General features: G+C 57.3%; 1 protein-coding gene across 1 annotated transcript; it reads right to left on the bottom strand.

The window, feature by feature from the left end:
• Nucleotides 1–4,926: 4,926 nt before the first annotated feature.
• Nucleotides 4,927–16,598, bottom strand: ADGRF3 (adhesion G protein-coupled receptor F3). The gene is made up of 13 exons (XM_034766935.1): nucleotides 16,499–16,598; nucleotides 15,761–15,940; nucleotides 15,440–15,493; nucleotides 15,038–15,256; nucleotides 12,428–12,637; nucleotides 11,562–11,705; nucleotides 10,535–10,731; nucleotides 7,762–7,953; nucleotides 6,599–7,075; nucleotides 5,663–6,562; nucleotides 5,307–5,348; nucleotides 5,076–5,138; nucleotides 4,927–4,977 (listed from the first exon to the last, which is right to left on the bottom strand). Exons 1-13 carry the CDS (start codon nucleotides 16,596–16,598, stop codon nucleotides 4,927–4,929), a joined length of 2,829 nt encoding a protein of 942 aa, XP_034622826.1.
• Between the last annotated feature and the right edge of the window lie 2,794 nt (nucleotides 16,599–19,392).

Genomic DNA, 19,392 nt, shown 5'->3' with positions numbered 1-19,392 from the left:
TGACGGCTGCCGTTCTTCGCCGTGTCCTCGCTGCAGCAGGGGCATATATTTAAAATGTAAAACATCTTTGCAACTTCAATTTAGAATCGAAAATTTTTTTTTTTAAGGAACTAAAACATGGTAAAAAATGAAGCTACAGATTTCATCTCCCCACCCCCCACACCCGCAGAAGCTGTAAATGCTTTTATGATGCAGACATATGGAAGAATCTCAGTCAGTTGAAAGCCGCTTTTGTCTTCAAAAACCTGCCAAGTAGAAAAATATTTAGGAAAGAGATAATTAAAAGCTGTTTTATTAATAAGGCAGCTGATGTTTATCAGACTACATAATCAGCAAAGTGCTGCAGGCCGCTTACGTGTACAAGCTACACTTTCAACATGGAGGTCGGGTAAGCGGGTTGTAAAACGAGAAAAATGGCTTTAAAAATTACTGCATAACAGGGTCCTGTAGCAATAGAATGTGTCAAAGTTTTTTAATTACCCTAAAAGAGACTTCTACACACACAGTGAACTACTCTTCCAAAAAGCATTTGCTTCTGTAACTAACGAGACGGATGCACGAAAACTCCTTATTGATGTTAATTCTCTCACTAGCTTTGGTATAAGTTTTTCCAATGTATACATCAATGAAAGCCGCCTCTGGGTGGTACTTTTACCAGGCATGCTACTGGAGGCTGACTGGATGTCATTGCATAGAGACACCCTGGACTGGCTTCTCCAAACCCTTTCTTGTCCCCTTAAAAATCCTTCAACTGCTCATGTCTCCACAGAATCAGCACACGGATCGGGGCGGTGAGTGCTGGCTGGCTCTGCAGGGCTGAACTAACCAGGTCTGACGTGGAGATACTGAGAGAACATGGGCTGTTTGGTCCCCTGTTCTCTGAGCTGCTGCCCGGTCTGCACTTACAGCTACGATCGGGGACAGTGCAAGCACGGAGAACGAAGGGTCCAGTATTTCCTAGTGTAGACAGCACCCAAAGGAAACAGATGGGAGCAGCAACCAGGAATCACTTTCCTGCCTGTAACCAGCCATCAGTACTTGCTCAAGTGCTCATGCTGACTGCTGGCAAACAGGAGTGACCTTTGTCCCATGACTGAGTAGTTTAGGGCCTCAAAACAGGCCTTGCCTTCATGTAACAGGAATGAACCATCCCCATAATGCCGAGAAATGGTTCTTTAATGTGGCGGGGGCATTGCATTCACTAGGCAATGTGGGGAGCGGGTCCAAATCCACCCAGCCAACGAGGGTGTTTTGCCGATATATTTTGCTGTGATATATTTTGAGAGCCGTGGATCTCAGAGCACCTTGCACATATGAATCACCTCTCTCAGTGCCCCCACACAAGGGAGGTTATACAATATCTGTTGTGCAGATGGGCATACAAACTCTAGGGAGGTGTAGCGTGGCCCAGGTCATGCACCAAGTCAGATGGGGCTTTGCTAATGGCCTAAACGTTGGGGGCTGGAAGGGGAGCTTAATGAGCTTTTTAAGGGTTCATGGTCTTACCGCTTGGTTGATGAGGTTGCAAGATGTGCAGTGCTTGGAGATCCTCAGAGGAAAGGGGCCCCTGGCAAGCTATGCTTCATGCACCCGAGGGATTTCACACCCTGCCTAGCTGTTACGGGAGATGGCCGTCTCCAGGACAGCTGGAGTTGTGATTCCCAGGCTGGTAGACATACAGGCGCTAGCTTTGATTAGGCTAGAGTGCTAAACGTAGCCGTGCGGCCATGAGCACATGCCTAGGCTCTCGGGTGGGGTGGTACTGGGGTGGCACCTAGGAGGCCACACTGCTATTGTTAGTGCGCTAGCTGGATCAGAGCAACCATGGGGACGTCTGCCTGAGCTGGGCCTTACACATAGCTGCAGGACACCCGGACCCACAGGCAGCAGGGTGCAGGGCAGCTCTGGGTTCCTAGGTGCCACCAGGGGCGGCAGGTTTGTATAATCGTTGGTGGTGCCCAGAATGGGTCCAAGTCCCATCCCCCCGCACACCTGTCTAAGGCTCTGGGAGGGAGTTTGGGTGCAGGAGGGGTGTGGGTTCGGGACGGATTGGGGTGCAGGAGGGATGCGGGCGCTGGGAGGGAGTTTGGGTGCAGGAGGGGTGTGGGTTCGGGACTGGGATTGGGGTGCAGGAGGGATGCGGGCGCTGGGAGGGAGTTTGGGTGCAGGAGGGGTGTGGGTTCGGGACTGGGATTGGGGTGCAGGAGGGATGAGGGCGCTGGGAGGGAGTTTGGGTGCAGGAGGGGTGTGGGTTCGGGACGGATTGGGGTGCAGGAGGGATGCGGGCGCTGGGAGGGAGTTTGGGTGCAACAGTGAACTCCAGGAGGGGAGGGGCCCTGGCGTGACACTCACCCAAGCCCCCCAGGCTGCTGCTCAGGAGGTCCAGCCAGGATAACCCCCCTCATCTCCCCAGAGTCGACTCGCAGTCGCCTGCTGGGGGGTGGAAGTGGGGGGGCTGCCATGTAGTGGCAGTGGCCAGCGAGGGAGCACAGCGCGGAGCTACAGGGGGCAGCCACCTGCTGCCCAGGGCAGGCAAATGAACCTTAGCATCCCGCACCTCCCTTTCCAAACCCGGCTCTGCTTTGTAGGACAGACGGGCAGCTCCTACCCCGGCCCCCAGCCCAGGGAGACGAAGGCAGGCGCGTGGCTGCTCTTGGAGCGCTTGTTCCAGGCTGTCTGCCGACTCCCAGGGCAGGAGGGAAATACACAGTGCTGCATCTGGTCACAGTGGGGACGGTTCCTCCTCCAACAGGCCAGAACTACTAAGGGCTGGCAGGAAGTGCTGGGTCTGACCCTGCAGTCCAAGCCCAGGCAGCTCCCAAGCAGACACGTACTCACATGCACAGGTCTCCGGCCGCTTTATTCGCTTGGCTTTGGCTCCAAACTTTCACTTGTTCTCTGTGAGCAAAGAGAGGAAGACCCGTCAGGCTCACCTCACATCTGCGCAGCAGAAAGCACCATCTGGCCAAGAGCCGGCGGCTCACAGGAGCCTGGTGCTTCCATGCAAGCAGGCAGGGCCCTTGTGCGGAGCCCAGGAACTTGGTCCCTAAACTTTAAGCTCACTGGCACCTGTTGATGGCCAAAACGCAGCTGTTTCGCGCCCCTTCCTCCTGCTCTGCGGGGGTGAGTCCCGTTTGATACATCTGCCTGGTGCCTCCCTCGCTGGGCAGGAGGCCAGGCAGATGCAGCACACCCAGGCCCCAGAGGAGGGAAGAGGAAAATCTGAACCCCCACCCCAGGATGGGATCTGGAGGGCCCTGTGGTAAGCCCCGGCTCAGCAGGAGAGAGGCCACGATGCAGGGCTTGTGAGCATGGGGGTGCTTTCAAAGGGGAGTCCTGGGAAATACAGGGGGACCCCAACCCAGATAAAAATCCAGCTGTCGGAAGGTGTCAGCCCTGCCTAAAGCACAACGAATAAGGGGGAGGAAGGACAGATCTGTACCAGCAACAAGCTGGACTGCTAGGGACTCCCACGCGGAGCAAGCACTAGTGAGCATGACCCAGGCAGGCGCTCGCCTGACAGTGACCGGACGGTGGAACCACAGAGCTACAAAGCCCAGTCCAACCCCAGAGAGGAGCAACGGCAAGCAGGGGAGCGCCTGAGCCGGAGCGAGACGTCCCATGCTGATGTCCACCATGCGGAGTGACAGATTTCCTCCAGAGACCAGGTCTGACCGACTACTCCCCGTCAGCCTTGGAGGAGGAAAACCTGCACACCCCGCGATGAAGGATAGAGGTGACCTTACGCAACTGGGCAGCCTTCACTGCAGCAACCACAGACCCTGCTGCCAAAAGGACCCAGGAGGAAACCCAGCCATGCTGAGATGTCAGAGTCATCGAAGTGTAGGACTAGAAGGGACCTGGCGAGGTCATCTAGTCCAACCCATGGCACTGAGGCAGGACTAAGTATTATCTGGATCAATCCTTACAGGTTTTTTCTAGCTTGTTCTTAAACACCTCCAGAGATGGCAATTTCACAACCTCCCTAGGCAATTTATTCCAGTGCCTAACCACCCTGACAGGAAGTTTTTTCCTAATTTCCAACCTAAACCTCCCTTGCTGCAGTTTAAGCCCATTGCCACTTGCCCTGTCCTCAGAAGTTGAGGAGAACAATCTATCACCCTTCTCTTTATAACTACCTTTTACGTACTTCCAGACTGTTATCATGTTCCCCCTCATCTTCTCTTCTCCAGACAAAACAAATCCAATTTTTTCAATCTTCCCTCATAGGTCATGTTTTCTAGACCTTTAATCATTTTTGTTGCTGTCCACTGGATTCTCTCCAATTTACCCATATTTTCCCCAAAGCGTGGTGCCCAGAATTGGACCCAATACTCCAGCTGAGGCCTTATCAGCTCTGAGTAGAGCGGAAGAATTACTTCTCCTGTCTTGCTTATAACACTCCTGCTAATACACCCCAGAATGTTTGCTTTCTTTGCAACGATATTACATTGTTGATTCATATTTAGTTTGTGATCCACTATGACCCCCAGATCCCTTTCCACAGTTCTCCTTCCTAGGCAGTCATTTCCCATCTTGTATCTGTGCAACTGATTTTTCCTTCCTAAGTAGAATACTTTGCATTTGTCCTTATTGAATTTCCTCCTGTTTATTTCAGACCATTTCTCCAGTTTGTCCAGATCATTTTGACCCAACGGTGTCCTCGTTACATGCTGAGGAGCCCGAACTGAAATTGATGATCGCTCACAGTGTGGTCGCCTCTGTCTCTAGCCACATCCCATTTACTGCCTCTCACTGAGCCTTTCGGGGGAGCTAGAGACTCCTGCAATGGAGCCGGCCTGTGAGCTTACACCTCATCCCATCTCGCCACGCCCTGCTCCCGGGCATTGTCTGGTCTCTTGTAAATGACACCGGCTCCCCTCACTTGGGAGTCTGCTCTTAGCTCCAGCAGGATCAACATTCTTGCTATTCAGCCTGGACGACTGCCTTGCCTTGAACCTGCCGCACCTTGTGTGGCTGCTGGAGCAGTCGGGAAGCGCGGTGGCCCACAAAACAGCTAACTCCCGGCCGTGCCGGTGTGCAGGGTACTACACAGGAGCTGGGGTCAAACTCACCTGAGCGGTGGTAGCCACGGAGGTGAGCTCTTTCTGGATGCGTTCGAGCAGAGCGTCCCGCACCTGTAGGGAACACAAGGTCACTCCTGTTATCCTGTCGGGAGATGGACCATTGGCCTGACCTGGTATGGCCATTCTTATGCTGTTAAGAGGGCGGTTGTTTTTGATGGCTGGTTGGAAGTGTCTTTGGCCAAGAGTGACTGGCGAAGGCTGGGAAGAGGAGCAGCTCACCTTCTTGTCCATGAGGCAGCCAAAGACCAGGATGGAGACACCCTGCGTGAAAGAGAAATAAAGGTCATTTACTTATCGGTTCTAACCTCATGCTGCTTAAACACTGTCCAGTGATTCCCCAGCCTATAGCCTGGTTTTCTGAGACCTCCGAGGCTCAGGAAGGTTAGCTCCAGGGGGCATGGCTGAGAGAAAGGGGACATGGCTGGACTGGCCCTGTGCCGTGGCAGTCCCTAGCTGCCTGTCCCTTAGCGGGCTCCCAGGCCTTGTGTCCGGATGTGGGCCCCATACAGCTGGAAGGAGATAATGGGCCTTTCGAGTCTTGCACACGTGGCAGATTGCCATGTCATATAACCCACCTGAAATGAGTTCAGGGCGGCGAACACGTAATGGGACAAGTCAGAGCTCTTGCTTGTCATGGTGATAACCCCCAGCCCCCAGGTCAGGCCGAAGATGGGCGTCAGGATGAGCAGGGCTTTGAGAATGCTGATCAGGGTCTTCCTCTCTTCTCCCTTAGGTCCCTCGGACAACGACGGCCTCATCAGCTTCATCACCACCACGAAAAGGATCAGCACGTTGACCAGGACAATGACCAGGACAGGCACAGAGAAGGCGTAAATCGCCCCATTGTGCCCGTTGAGCCAACAGGCCGTGGCCTGGACGTAGCCCCGCTTGGGGTAGTAAACAGCTATGTCAGCGGCAGCAATGAGGAGTGGGCACAGGTACCCGATGGTCACCAGGAGAGGCGTGACGGAGGCTCTGGCCAGCTGGTGAAAGACGAACACCAGGTGGTGGAAAAGCATGAGGGCTTGGACGAGCATCCAGAAGAACATGGCCAGGTAGAAGAAGTGCGTGAAGAACGTGGCAGCCACGCAGAGCTCGTTCTCGTGGCTCGGGGTCATCCAGGTGGAGCCCAGGAACCACGCGTTGGCCATCAGCAGGGACAGGGCGATGTTGACCAGAGTCATGTAGCGGAAGTAAGAGATCTTATTCCTGACCACCAACCGCCAGACCAGGTAGTAGATCCCCAAGCAGAGGATCAGGGCCAGGATGGAAGCGCAGACCCCGAACTGGCTCAGGAAGTCCAGCCAAAAGCTATCCGTGATGCTATGGATGGACATGAGGACGGAGAAGGAGGTCAGGTGCTGGCAGGTGCACTTGGTAGTGGTGCCTGTGCCAGAGGTTTGGCATCCCTGGGAGGACCAGCCTCCTTCCCCTTGGAACAAGCCATGGTCCCAGAACACGCACTGGGGCCTCTCCTCCCCAGAGGCTGCCGCAGCCTCCTCCTCTGTCACGTTCCTGTGACCAAAGGTCATGGCGATCTCTGCCTGGCTCACGCTCCCGTTGTGGGACATGATGCTGCTGGACAACAGCGGGCTGCCGAGGACGTAGCTGGAGCTGCCCAGCCCTGGGCCGTAGTTCGCAGGCAGGAGTCCGCCCAGCATCTTCAGCGCCATGCTGGTCACGGTGACGTTGGCCCCCAGCTGCACCAGCTGCTCCAGCACTTCCTGGCTGATGTGGGCTTGGAGCAGGGGCTGCCCATGGAAGGTTTTGCTGTAGTCAGTCAGCGAATCCGGACCGAACACGGCCCCTTGGAGCTCGACGTTGGGCAGGGTGAAGCTGAAGTTGCCGTCCGTGGGGACCGGCCGCCTGGTGATGTTCTCTATGGACTGCAGGAACGTGGAGGCCACGGAGGGCACGTCAGCTTGTGCCTTGGCCCACAGGGCCTGGGGATCGAAGTCAAGCATCTGGCTGACGACCGCCAGGAAAGTCTGCAAGCACAAAGACGGCATTTGGCAGCATTGGATTGGGTTGTACGGGCCTGGTCCCCTCAAGGGCTGATTTCCCAGAGCTGGCCTCTCCCTGCCCCGCCCCCGGGAGCGACAGTGTCAGTGTTTATGCCATGGCCTGTCTGGGATGCCTCGCTCCGCCCCTACGCTTAGCACGGGAGCTAACTGCAGTGACTGGGATCATTCTGGTATTTGCTGGCGAATGCTGACGTTCTGACGTCTACCACGCTATCTGGGTGTCTGTGTGGGCCCCCTGTCTAGCTCCATCTTTTCTCTCTCCATCCTCCCCCCCCCATTTCTCTTTCCTTCTGGCTCCCCCCTTTCCTTCTCTGAGTCTCCTCGTTGAGGCAGGACAAGGCCTCGCTTTGCAAATGCTGAAAATAAACAAACTGACAACGATCCAGGGCCAAACCCATGCGTCGTATAAGAATGCTACTGCCTGGGGTCGGGGACACGGTGTCAGTGCAGCGCCCCACACAACGGGATCTGAAGTCCTGGTGAACGTAGCGCATCGTGCCGGGCAGCCGGCTCTCCCAACCGGCTCTGATCGCCAGCCTCAGCACCCTGTGCCAGATGTGCAGCATCCCGCCAGCCAATCCCGCCCAGTGTGGGCTGCCCACGTCCTGCCGGGTCTGCGAGCCGACCAGCGCCGCGTCCCGGGTACTCACGGCCATGGTGCTGTTGCTGAGGTGCAGGCCGGCGTCCCCGGCAATACGGGAGATGGTGTCCACCGTGATCACCAGAGCCAGCAGGTCTGAGGCGGAGCTCACAGAGCCCCGTCCAGGCTGAGTCTCCGCCCCCAGCCACTCAATCAGCCGCGCCAGCTCGCTCCGGGGGTTGCCCATCCCTGCCAGGACCAGCTGGAGGGTGAAAAGGCGGGGGGAGGAGAGACTGAGATTTAACAGGCCGGGGCACCGGGGCGATCTCAGGGACGGACGTTACGGAGCCTTCCACTTCCAATCCAACCCATGGGCCTGGTGTGCAGGGACCCAACTCCCCTGGCCATGCGGGAGAGGCTGAAGTCAGTGGCCGTTTCTCAGCTCCCACGGGAGTAGGGTGACCAGACGTCCCGATTTTATAGGGACAGTCCCGATTTTTGGGTCTTTTTCTTGTATAGGCTCCTATCACCCCCAACCCCCATCCCGATTTTTCACACTTGCTGTCTGGTCACCCTACACGGGATGGTGTGGAAGGTCTGAGCCGCAGGGGGTCTCGGTCCTGTCCCTTTCTGCAACAGCAGAGGCAACCCGCTGACTACGCGTTGCACTGACGGGCGCAATGGAGTTCTGGGATGCTGGAAGGGATGGCTGTGAATTCCAGGCTCTCTACCTACATCCAAGAATGTTTCCTGCACTCCGGCAAAGGGTCAGCACCAGGATCCCTGCCGGGGCCTCTCTCTCCCGAGGCTGCTGGGAGTGGCTGGGCTGTCTCATGCTCCAGTCGGGCTGTAAAGTCTGAACAGCGAGAGTCTGAACAGCAAGGGTGGTTCACGTTGGAACAACTCAGCTGGGGACACGGCGGGCTGCCATCAGACTGGCTGTCTCTCTCTGGAAGATCTGCTCTCGCTCAGATGGGCTAGAGTCTAGATCGACACCACTAGCCTGGGGTTCAGGAGACCAGCCATCTATTCCCGTCTCTGCTGCTAGGTGACCCTGGGCAAGTCACGCTCCGTGCCTCGGTTTCCCCACTTGTAATATGGAGATAATGATCATGAGTAAAGCGCTGTGAGAGCTAATGAGGATAAGAGCTAGGGCAGAATTCAGACCCTGGGAAATTGGGCAACCTCAGGAGCTCATGTGTAATCCATGTGCCTAATAGACCCATTGGGGGGAGGTAGGAGTGAGCTGTGTCTGGGTCACTTTTGCTAGGCAGATTAAGCACTCCCCAGCCAGAAGCTCCTGGAATTGGGGATGGTAGTTTTGGGTCTGCTCCAGTAGGTTCCCGATGGCTGGGGTCAGTCCCTTTGCTTTGCAAAGGGCCATGTGCCCTGGGTGAGCTGGGAGACGCTGAGCTGGGAGCAGGCAGCAGGCTGGTGTCCCGAACTCGGAAGCATTTTGCAGCAGGGTTTTCTTTCAATCTAGCCACGTAACGGAGTGGCTGGTTAATCAGTTCGCTGGCCGGCTAGCAGGGATTTCAGCAGGGGAAGGGTCTGCCTGGATTCCAGCTGAAGATCCCGACAAGCAAGTGGAGGGAAGAGGCTGTTTTAGGCCTTGGCTACACTTGCAGCTGTACAGCGCTGGGAGGTAAACCTGTCTTCGTACAGCTGAGTAGGGAAAGCGCTGCAGTCTGTCCACACTGACAGCTGCCAGCGCAGTGGTGTGGCCACACTTGCAATATTTGCAGCTGTGTTGGGAGCGGTGCATTGTGGGCAGCTATCCCAGCATTCATGTGGCTGCAACGTGCTTTTCAAAATGGGGGGGGGGGTGTGACAGGGGGGGTGGGGGGGGGAGAGAGTGCTTTTTGGAGCATATCAGCTCTCTATTTTGCAAGTTCCGAACTCCCGGCCCCCTGCTCATTCATTCACTCCCTCAAAGCAAGCTGCAAACTGTTTGCTTTTCTCTGCGGTAGGAGCTGCCGCATTCCTGCAGCCGGTCACAACAATGGAGAGGATTGGCCACTTGACAAGGTGATTAGTACAGCGCTGCAAGCGTTTACGCTCACACCCGTGAGTCGTAGCCACTCCGCTGCAGCTGTTATTCCTCTCGGGGAGGTGGAGTACCAGCAGCGGTGTACCCCGGGAGATACAGCGCTGCAAGTGCCCTGCCAGTGTGGATGGGGAGTGAGTTACAGCGCTGGGGGAGGCTTTACAGCGCTGTAACTTGCAAGTGTAGCTAAGGCCTTAGACTCAGACAGTCTAGACTTGGTGATCAAAGACTGTAACTGAGGCTTGGAGGAACTCAGCCTAAGCTTTTGGGAACGCGCAGTTTCTTCTCGCTGTGTTTCTGAGGGGACTGAACTGTTCAGATTTGAATTTGTTCTTTATTGATGTTTCTGTGTCACTGTGAAGATAATGGCTGTGGTTATAACGTAGCCAGGTCATGCTGTGAACATTAGATTATGATTTGTTTCTTTATCATAAGACTTTATAGAGTTATTGAATTAAATTCATTTCTTTAGTTCCTTTGGGGACTTGAAGGTGGGAGGTTGACCCTGTGCAATCGGTGAAAATCCTGAGAGACTGAACGCTGGGTCTCCAGCTACTTTCCACGGGAGTTGGGGTGTTTTAGGCACTGGAGTCGGGCAATGAAGGGAACTCTCGCCCACCCAAAGGTTACACACACATCGTTGGGAAGGAGGTTCCTTCATTTCCATCCGGAGTGACCCGGGACGATGCTAGAGTAATCTCCCCATGGGGAGAGCGAGCGCTGAGGCTGAAATGCAGACGGGTGTGTGGGATCGTAGGGCTAAGGAACAAGAGGACGGCAGGAAGCCTCCACTCACCTGAGCACTGCGCAGTCCAGCCAGGAGCTCCCCGTGGGTGCACTTGGTTATCACCTCTCCCCAGACTCCTCCCGCAGAGCAGCTCCTCTGCACTGTCCCAGCTCTGTTGTCAGGACACGAGATCTCGGCCACCTGCCCTGCCTTGGTAGCCGTCCACGTGCCTTGTGAGTCATTGCTGGGACAGAAGGGATCCCCAGCTGGGACAACGGGGAGGGAGGAGAAGACAGAGTGAGGGCAAAGCACGTGGGACGATGACACGGTAAATAACGATCGACTGGTGTGGAGCAAAGAACGGGGACCAGGTGCGCACCAAGGATCGGAGCTGTCAAGCATGGTCCAATTGCCAGGGAAAGTCCTCGGCGCGTCTCTGGTGCTACCCGCCATCAGACACACAGCTGGGAGACACTCACGCCATGGTAGCACGTGCCCACTGTCAGACCCACAGCTAGGAGACGCTCACGCCACGGTAGCACGTGCCCGCCGTCAGACCCACAGCTGGGGGATGCTCACGCCATGGTAGCACGTGCCCGCCATCAGACCCACAGCTGGGAGACGCTCACGCCACGGTAGCGCATGCCCGCCGTCAGACCCATGGCTGGGAGACGCTCACGCCACGATAGCGTGTGCCCGCCATCAGACACACAGCTGGGAGATGCTCACGCTACAGTAGCACGTGCCCACCGTCAGACCCACAGCTGGGAGATGCTCACGCCACGGTAGCACGTGCCCGCCATCAGACCCACAGCTGGGAGAAGCTCATGCCACGGTAGCGCGTGCCCGCCATCAGACACACAGGTGGGAGATGCTCACGCTACGGTAGCACGTGCCCGCCGTCAGACACACAGCTGGGAGATGCTCATGCTACGGTAGCGTGTACGAGCAGAGAGAATCACAAGCGTAGAGGGCCCCTGAGAGCTAGGGTGGCTTTACCCCATCTCCAGTGTGGTCTGGCTGCTGCCCCCAGCCCCGACCCCTGGGGAGCTGAGAGGACAAACCAAACTCCCGTGACTCACTTAGTGCTCCTCACCTTGTATTACAGACACCGTCACCACCGCCTGGGCCGCGCCCAGCCCCTCGCTCTCAAACACGCACTGGTACGAGGTGTCCTGGGCGGGGCAGGTCTCCAGGGGGAGGGAATGGCAGAGTGGGTCCGTGTCACCCACCAGGTCAGCTGAGACAGGGAACAGGAGACACAGGTACGTGCGAGGGACACCAGCTGATGGGCTTGGGCTGACGCGACGAGAGGCTGCAGAGGCCAGGGCCGGTCAGCATGGAAAGGGGGAGTTTCAGAGAGGACGTGTCTGACCTCAAAGCACCTGACCAACATGCGTTCGTTAATTAGGCCCCTGCGTGCGACTAAGCATCAGCCGCAGTGCAGAGCCGGGGACTCTGCCGCAGAGCGAGGGATACGTGACGGTGGAAGGCCACCCAGCACATCAGGGACTGCCGGAAGAGGGCCTCGTTCCGGCTCTAACCACCAGACACCACGGTGATGCCGAGAGGAGATACTCGTTCGGGCAGCATGCAGACAGCCCACGGGGCACCCTCTGGCGGGAGGTGGATGAATCAAAGCCTGTGGCCCGTTTGGTCATTTTATATAGGCACTAGTGATGCTCCTAGCTAGGACAACTCAGCTAAGAGACATCACGTCTCTTGCGTCAGCTGATCTGCGGGAGCCAGGAAGGACAGGCCGGCACTGCCCAGTTGACTGGAGGCGTCCAGCTCGTGTGGAACCACAGGGAACGGGATACTAGACCAGCTGGGTCTAGAGCCAGGCTGGTGCGTCCTGCGTTCCCATCCCATGACTTCCACTCCCAGAGTCAGGGCAGGTTCCTAGAGTTCCAGGGTCCCCCCGGGGTGTGCCGTACTCCCCCCGCTCAGCCCCCCACGCACCTGGAGCTCTGGAGCCGGGGACCCAGGACACTCGATAGGCTTTGCCTCTGTTCCTGATACAGCACCGCAGGGTAATCCCGCCGGAGGAGCTGCAGTTCATGGACACCTGGGCCGGGGTCGGGACGATGTCTTCGGGGCCCAGTGAGACGCTGACCTGCTGTCTGAGCTGCAGCTGGGAGTTCTCATAGACGTACCGGCATATGTACTCCCCTGCCGGACACCAGAACAGAGTCAAGGGCTGGCTCGCTCTGCCCCCCGCCTGCCTCGCGCAGGGGAGAGGCACCCTCTGCAGCACCATCACCACCCGGGGGTCTGATCTCTCTCTCTCCCTCCAAGGAGGCAGGCTCAGGGCTTGGCATCAGCGGCTGCAGGGCGTGTTGTGAGTGAACCAGTAAGTGGAGCTGGTCTATGGTATTCCAAGTCAGCACTAGGGAGCGCTGTGCTGCCGGTTTTGGATGAGGTGGAGAACTAGGGTCCTCAGCACGTGTGATGGCTAACGATCTTGTGGGACTTAGCCCAAGGGTGGGCATGAGCCCCATTGGCATGGCTCAGCTCTAACCTGAGACGTTGGGCTCTGCCTCCTGGTATCCCCGCCTCGGCACTTCCTCCCTGCAAATCCTGCTGCGCCTGTTGGCTGGTGCAGAATTCCTGCTCCTTTCCAGCCCGCGCGTGACTGATGGGCTGACGGCTTTCAGCGGGCTCATGCGCTGGGGTCCTAGTGGGTGAATGGACGCCTGCCTCATCCCTAACTCGCCTGCACAGCTTCAGCAAAGAGGCCCAGGGTGCACATCAAACAGGGTCTCCCCTTGCCCTGCTCTGGGTGGGCCAGACCTGATTTTCACAGGGTCCAGCAAGATTAGTGTGATGCTGGCAGACCAGAAACCTGCTCGCGCCATGGTCCCCATGTGTCCACTGAACACTGACACATCCCTAGCTGCAGTCGGTCTGGCTCAGCTGCGTGTTCGTGTTGTTAAAACAGCTACTGAGATGATAAGAATGTGTTTAGACTTTATTAAATGCTTGTGCCTGGCTGCCTGCATTCAGCTCGTTGATAACATCTGCAGCCCACTGGGTAAGGTAATATCTGAGCGGTTGTACTGTGAGTCTCTGTGACTGTACAGCTCGCCAGACAGGAGAGAGATGATAACTAGTGTGAAGTGCTCATCTCCAACAGAAGGTGTGACGTCCTGCCCAGCAAGAAAGGTCTATCGGCACCAGGCAGGCTATTGTGGGATGTTAAAGAGGACAACGGCGTTGGCTGTTTTGTTCTCCTCCTGGGAAGCAGAGTCATGCAAGGAGATTCCTCCCATCATCTGAGTTTGCAGCTCAGAGCACAAGGGAGAAGGGGGATATAATCCCCTAACAAGAGGGAACAGGATCTTTATGCTGCTTGGATGCTAGGTGGCCACGTTTACTAGGCGTAAGCGAGAGATCCCCAGCTGCTTAGCCTGGGCTAGCCCTAAGGTCATATAGAGTTTGCTGATTATAGAAGCTTCTATTACCTTTTTTAAATGTAAGATTGGAACTCACTGGTGTATCTATGTTTACCTGCTTTAACCTTGTAAATGACTCTCTGGTTTCCTTTTCCTATTTAATAAATCTTGAGATAGTTGATTACAGGATTGGCTACAAGCCTTGTCTTTGGTGTGAGATCTAAGGTGCAATTGACCTGGGGTCAGTGACTGGTCCTTTGGGACTGGGAGTAACCCGAATATAGCTGTGATCCTTGTTGTAAAGGACCATCTATCACAAAGGCAGGCTCCACCTGGGTGGCGAGACAGGTCGGTGTACCCAAGGGGACTGTCTGGGACTCCATGTTAGGGCTGTTATCGTGCCTGGGGAGTTCACACTTGCCCACTGGTTGGTGAGATCCAAGTGCAGAACTCACTGGGGTTTGTGCCCTGGTGCATAACGGTGTCCCTGAGGTTGGTACCCCCGCTCTCGAGTCGCTGCTGGCTGCATTACAACCAGCACAAGGGACAATTAAAGAGCCCCTCTCTTCATTCAACACGTCAGGACGTGGTAACACATCGTGGAAGGGAGAGGCAAAAATCCCGGGACAGCTCCGCTTCCCGCCAGGAGAATATTGTCCCATGGAGCAGGATGCCCCACCAAGGGGACTGAGTTCCCCTCCCATCAATGGGGTGGGGGGGAAGGGTGTCCCTCCAGGTGAGGGCTGGTGGGTGGAGCTTGCACCACCTGTGCTGCACCAGTGCTGAGGATGTGGGGCTTCCGAGCCGGCCCCTTGTGCCCGTGTGAAATCCCCGAGTGACACCCCTTCGCAGTGACTCATGCTGACTCAAGGGCACTGCGACCCACCAGCCCTCCCCTAATGTGGAATGCAACGGTCATCCGGCTAGGAGCGGCTCACAGAGAGCGGGACCGGGACGGGGGGTGGAAGGATCAGTCTAGGGAGACTCGGTGACTTCTCCTGCTGCCCAGGAGTTAACGCAGCCCCCCGGAGGGGTTAGAGCTAGATCGCTCCGGTCACCGGCCTGCCCCGACCAGAGGTGGCCTGGGGAGAGCAGCCGGTCTTGGTGAGAACTGCCTGGGAGCCGCAGTCCCCTGCTGTCTGCACTGTTCCTACCACTGGGGCGTGGGGGGATGTACCTGCCCAGTCCGCGGAGATGGAGCTGACTCTCAGGACGGCCACTGAGCCGTTGGTTACCAGCATCGTCTGTGTCCCATTGCGGATCTCCCTTGCCAAGCTCCCGTCGGGGCTGAGCAGGTACCATGTCACCTCGGTGGCCCCCGCCCCCAGGCTGAAGGAGATGGTGAGGTCGCCCCCTGCTGGGATTAGCTGGGAGCCCCACGTTGGGCTCGCAGTGCCTGAAATGAGAAGCGGGGGATCATGGTCAGGGTGCTGACAGCAGCCCCCGCTGGGCACCGCCCGTCGGGTGAGCCCAAAGCAGGCCCCTTCTCCTCGGATTAGGGGCTGACAGCAGGCTTCAGATACACGGGCAGGATGCCTGGGAGCTGACGGGCTCCCGGAGCCCAGCCCAGCGCACCCACAAGCCAGCGTCTCGGAGCGCTTCCGGGAAGCCTCCCGCGCGCCCAGCGAGGCAGCTGGGGACCGTGAGCGCAAGAAGGGGACAGGAGGGTGAGCAGACCCCTTGCCAGCATGGCACTGACTTGGGTGCCTCATTTCTTGGGCCCCCCACTTGTTCCACGTGCAGAATTGGGCCTGAGGCCCCCACATCAGTCAGCTCTCCCCCGGGCTGGCAAAGCGAGATGGGAACCCAGGAGTCCGGGGATCATTTCACCCACCACCTCAAGGGTCTCATGGCGCCTGGCCCTGGGGCAGGCTTGGGCGCAGGGCAGCAGGGAGCTTGCCTGTGGTGCTGGGGAGCGGTGGCTGGCAGTATCCGGGGCTCTCGGCCGTCCAGCGGAGACAGCTGCAGGGGGAGAGGAGGAGGGTCCCGCAGGTGGCGTACTGGCCGCAGACAACGCCGTTCCACTCGTAGCCTGGCAGGCAGCGGCACTCCCGACCGGCGCCCTGCACCGGGCCGCACTCTGAGGTCAGGAGGAGAGAGGAGATGGTGAGGACGGGTGGGAACCTGCTCAGCTCGGTGCCTGCTGTGAGGTACCCCCGGGGGCTGCCGAGCCAGCCAGAGGCTTTCGGGAGCACCCCAGAGACCCCTCTGCTATTGCTGCCTCCCCTGGGGCGTACCGCGGGGCTGCCAACTGGGCATCGGCCAGGCCCACACGCACTCAGGAGACCCCCTCCCCCAGGAGACGACTGTGGCTGTGAGGGGGTGGAGCAGGCAGTCGAGTCAGCAGGGGATGGGTGCAGGTCAGGCAGTGGGGAGTTGGCAGGCGGATGGAAACGGGTCAGTGGCCTGGGGGGTGGTTGGGGGTCAGATGTTCAGGGGTGTGTGGATGCCGGTCAGGTGGTGGTGGGGCGGGACGGACATGCATCAGCCAGTCTGGGGGGCTGGACACAGGCGGGCCAGGTGGCCTGGGGGGATTGATGCGGGTCAGGCCATTTGGGGGGCAGGGGTTAGAGAGAGGTGCTGGGTGTGTGGGTTGAGAGGGGCCTTGCCCGTCCCCGGGGGCCCACGTGCCGCTCACCAGTGCTGACGCCCAGGGTTGTGATGTTGCCCGCAGAGCCCGCGAGTGGCCTAGGCCCAGGCACTGCCCCGAGGAACAGCTGGATCTGGGCAGCGTACATCGTCCCTGTGGCGAGCGGTGCCAGCATTATGTAGGCAGCACCGCTGAGCAGGCCTGAAACACCAGAGCGAACCTGTCTGGGCTGGGGACTGGGCACTGCCCTGAGGCCTCTGCTCCCCCCACGGCGCGTGGGATGCCCGGCGGTGCCCGGCTTTCCCCACCCCAGCCCTGGTGCTGTCACACAGAGCGAGAGTGCCCGGGCACGGGACCTGGGACCCTGTGGGGCTCGCAGTGCGTAGCCAACGGCCTGGGGGGCAGGATCGGGTGGCCCAGCGGTTAGCACATTAACCAGGGACATAGCAAACCAGGGCACTTCCTGTCTCTGCCAGATGCCCTGGGCGAGTCCCCCAGCACCTGCCTCCCTGGAGAAATACACTAAAGACCAGACACCAGGCCATGCAGGGGCCATAGACAGACCCTCGAGAGACCTCCCCCCTTCTTGGATCTTGTGTAGGGAGCCCCTGCCCCCTGGGACGCGGCTGGAGGCCATCCTGTCCCTGGCTGGCCAGAGAGCACACCCAAACCTGCGCCTGTCAAGCTTGCAGCAGCCGACCCCGACCCGGCTCTGCGTTCGACCCACCCTGTGACCTGCGTGTTGCCGAGGGAGCTCCGGGCTGCACTTCGCCAGGCACAGGCCCCCGGGCTGGGTTTCACTGGGTGTCTGTGCCGGCAGCGGGATCCTGGCTCTCAGATCTGGGTTTGCCCACTGGGGGTGGGGGTGAGGGAAGGGGAGTCGTAGAGCGGCTGGGTGGGGTCCTGGGATCTCATCTAGCAGAGTCAGGAAGTGAAAAGCCTGGGGACTGAGGTGGCAGCGTGTCTCTCCTGTCAGTACCATGCTCCTCCACTCTCAAGGCACTGAAATGATCCCTCCCCCATCCTAGCGGTCAGCCCCTAGGCAGGTTCTGGTTCTCCGGGCCGGCCCGTTTCCCAGGGGGAATTTTCAGGGGGATTGCCTGGTGCTGCCTGCAGGCTCTGAGGAGTTAGGGAAGGGGCTAGCAGCAGTCAGTTTGCAGAGAGCCAGCCTAAGGTGAGGGGAGTTGGGCCACGCAGCCACAGGGAGCAGCCTGCTTTGTCTCTCTCTGCTTTGCTGCTTGTGTGTATCGTTCTGACGTCTCAGAAATAAAACTGGGTGATGGTGCAGCCTTCCAGCAAGAGTATTGTAGGTTTTAGCCAACTTCTCAGGGTATCTGCAGAGTATGCAACACTTCCCACCTTTCCTCCCTGTCCCCTGTCTCCCTCCCCATCCCTTGCCCTCCCCCAGCTCAGGAAACACTGCTGAGGGCCCCATCTCCCACCAGGCCCTGCTCACCAGCTGTTCTCCTGACTCTCTCCAGGGGGGCCTGGCCCTCGCTCTCCCCCGCTGGGCTCCTGAGACCCTGGGGAAGGACCAAGGGAGAGAGACTGAGCATTAGCAAGAGCCACACAGGCCGGCAGAGAGCCTGGCTTGGCCTCACAGGGGGTAGGGCTGGGGTCGCTGGGCCCAGATCCACTCCAGTCTCCTGACAGCCAGCAGTACGGACCGTGCACCGAAGCTGCATCAGGATCTTGCCTCCCCAGCCCTCAAGCCACATAGCACAGGTGTGCTGCAGGCTCTGTACTTACAGCTGAAGCACCCACCAGCAGCCCCGCAGATCGGCTCTTCCCCCTCCCTCCCAGCGCCTCCCGCCCGCACGATCAGCTGTTCAGCAGCGTGCAGGAGGTGCTGAAGGGATGAAAGAGGCTGTGACGTTGTTGATATAATCTGGGACCATATAGAACATGGTTGCAACCAAAGTCCTGTAGTGGCACCAAATCTTGTATAAAGGGGGTCAAATGGGGTGTCTAAGACAAGGTTATGGTTGGCTGGTTATGATTATGCTGTCTATATGTGTGTATCAGTTTTGTAGTTGAAGTTATGAATATTGGCTCTATACTGTCTGTATGGCAAACTTATGCTATGCTTCTGGGTGACATCCCAGACAAGCTGAGATTAGCTCTGCCTAGCCTGCTTGATGGCCCATTAAGGACCATCAGCTATACAATGGACCCATTGAGAGAAAGCAAATACGCCTTGTAACTCAGCAAAGTATGCAGGAACTGGCCCATGTGACTCCAGACTCCATTTTGTTGTAATTTTCCACAGTAAGAACAAAGAGGTGTTCTTACACCTGGAAAAGACTATAAAAGGCTGATACCTCATTTCCATCTTGTCTTCAATCCTGCTTCTTACCTCTGGAGGGACTTTGCTACAAACTGAAGCTCTGAACAAAGGACTGAGGACCCATCCCGGCTGGGGATGTATTCCAGAGACTTGATTTGAACCTACAGTTTATTCTATCGCTGCTACAAGCCTGAACCAAGAACTTTGCCATGAGTGTATGTAATCGATTCCATTTAACCAATTCTAACTCTCATCTCTATCTTTTTCCTTTTATGAATAAACCTTTAGATTTTAGATTCTAAAGGATTGGCAACAGCCTGGTTTGTGGGTAAGATTTGATTTGTATTTTGACCTGGGTCTGGGGCTTGGTCCTTTGGGATCGGGAGAACCTTTTTTCTTTTACTGGGGTATTGGTTTTCATAACCATTTGTCCCCATAACGAGTGGCACTGGTGGTGATACTGGGAAACTGTAAAAAGCAACAGAGGGTCCTGTGGCACCTTTGAGACTAACAGAAGTACTGGGAGCATAAGCTTTCGTGGGTAAGAACCTCACTTCTTCAGATGCAAGACCTCTGCCTTGCTTCTGAAGAAGTGAGGTTCTTACCCACGAAAGCTTATGCTCCCAGTACTTCTGTTAGTCTCAAAGGTGCCACA

This window comes from Trachemys scripta, chromosome 3 (assembly GCF_013100865.1).
Source record: "Trachemys scripta elegans isolate TJP31775 chromosome 3, CAS_Tse_1.0, whole genome shotgun sequence".
NCBI classification, from domain to species: Eukaryota; Metazoa; Chordata; order Testudines; family Emydidae; genus Trachemys; species Trachemys scripta.
Note: the sequence above shows the minus strand (reverse complement) of the source record. Positions and strands in the feature narration are given on the sequence as shown.

What these genes read in the sequence shown, in the direction of transcription:
- ADGRF3 (XM_034766935.1), bottom strand. Translation starts at nt 16,598, where the DNA reads ATGTACGCTGCCCAGATCCAGCTGTTCCTCGGGGCAGTGCCTGGGCCT. An exon ending in GCGCTCCGAGACGCTGGCTT is followed by an intron (nt 15,257 to 15,439) that starts GTGGGTGCGCTG and finishes TTCTCATTTCAG; the next exon opens with GCACTGCGAGCCCAACGTGG. An exon ending in GACGGTGTCTGTAATACAAG is followed by an intron (nt 10,732 to 11,561) that starts GTGAGGAGCACT and finishes CCGTTGTCCCAG; the next exon opens with CTGGGGATCCCTTCTGTCCC.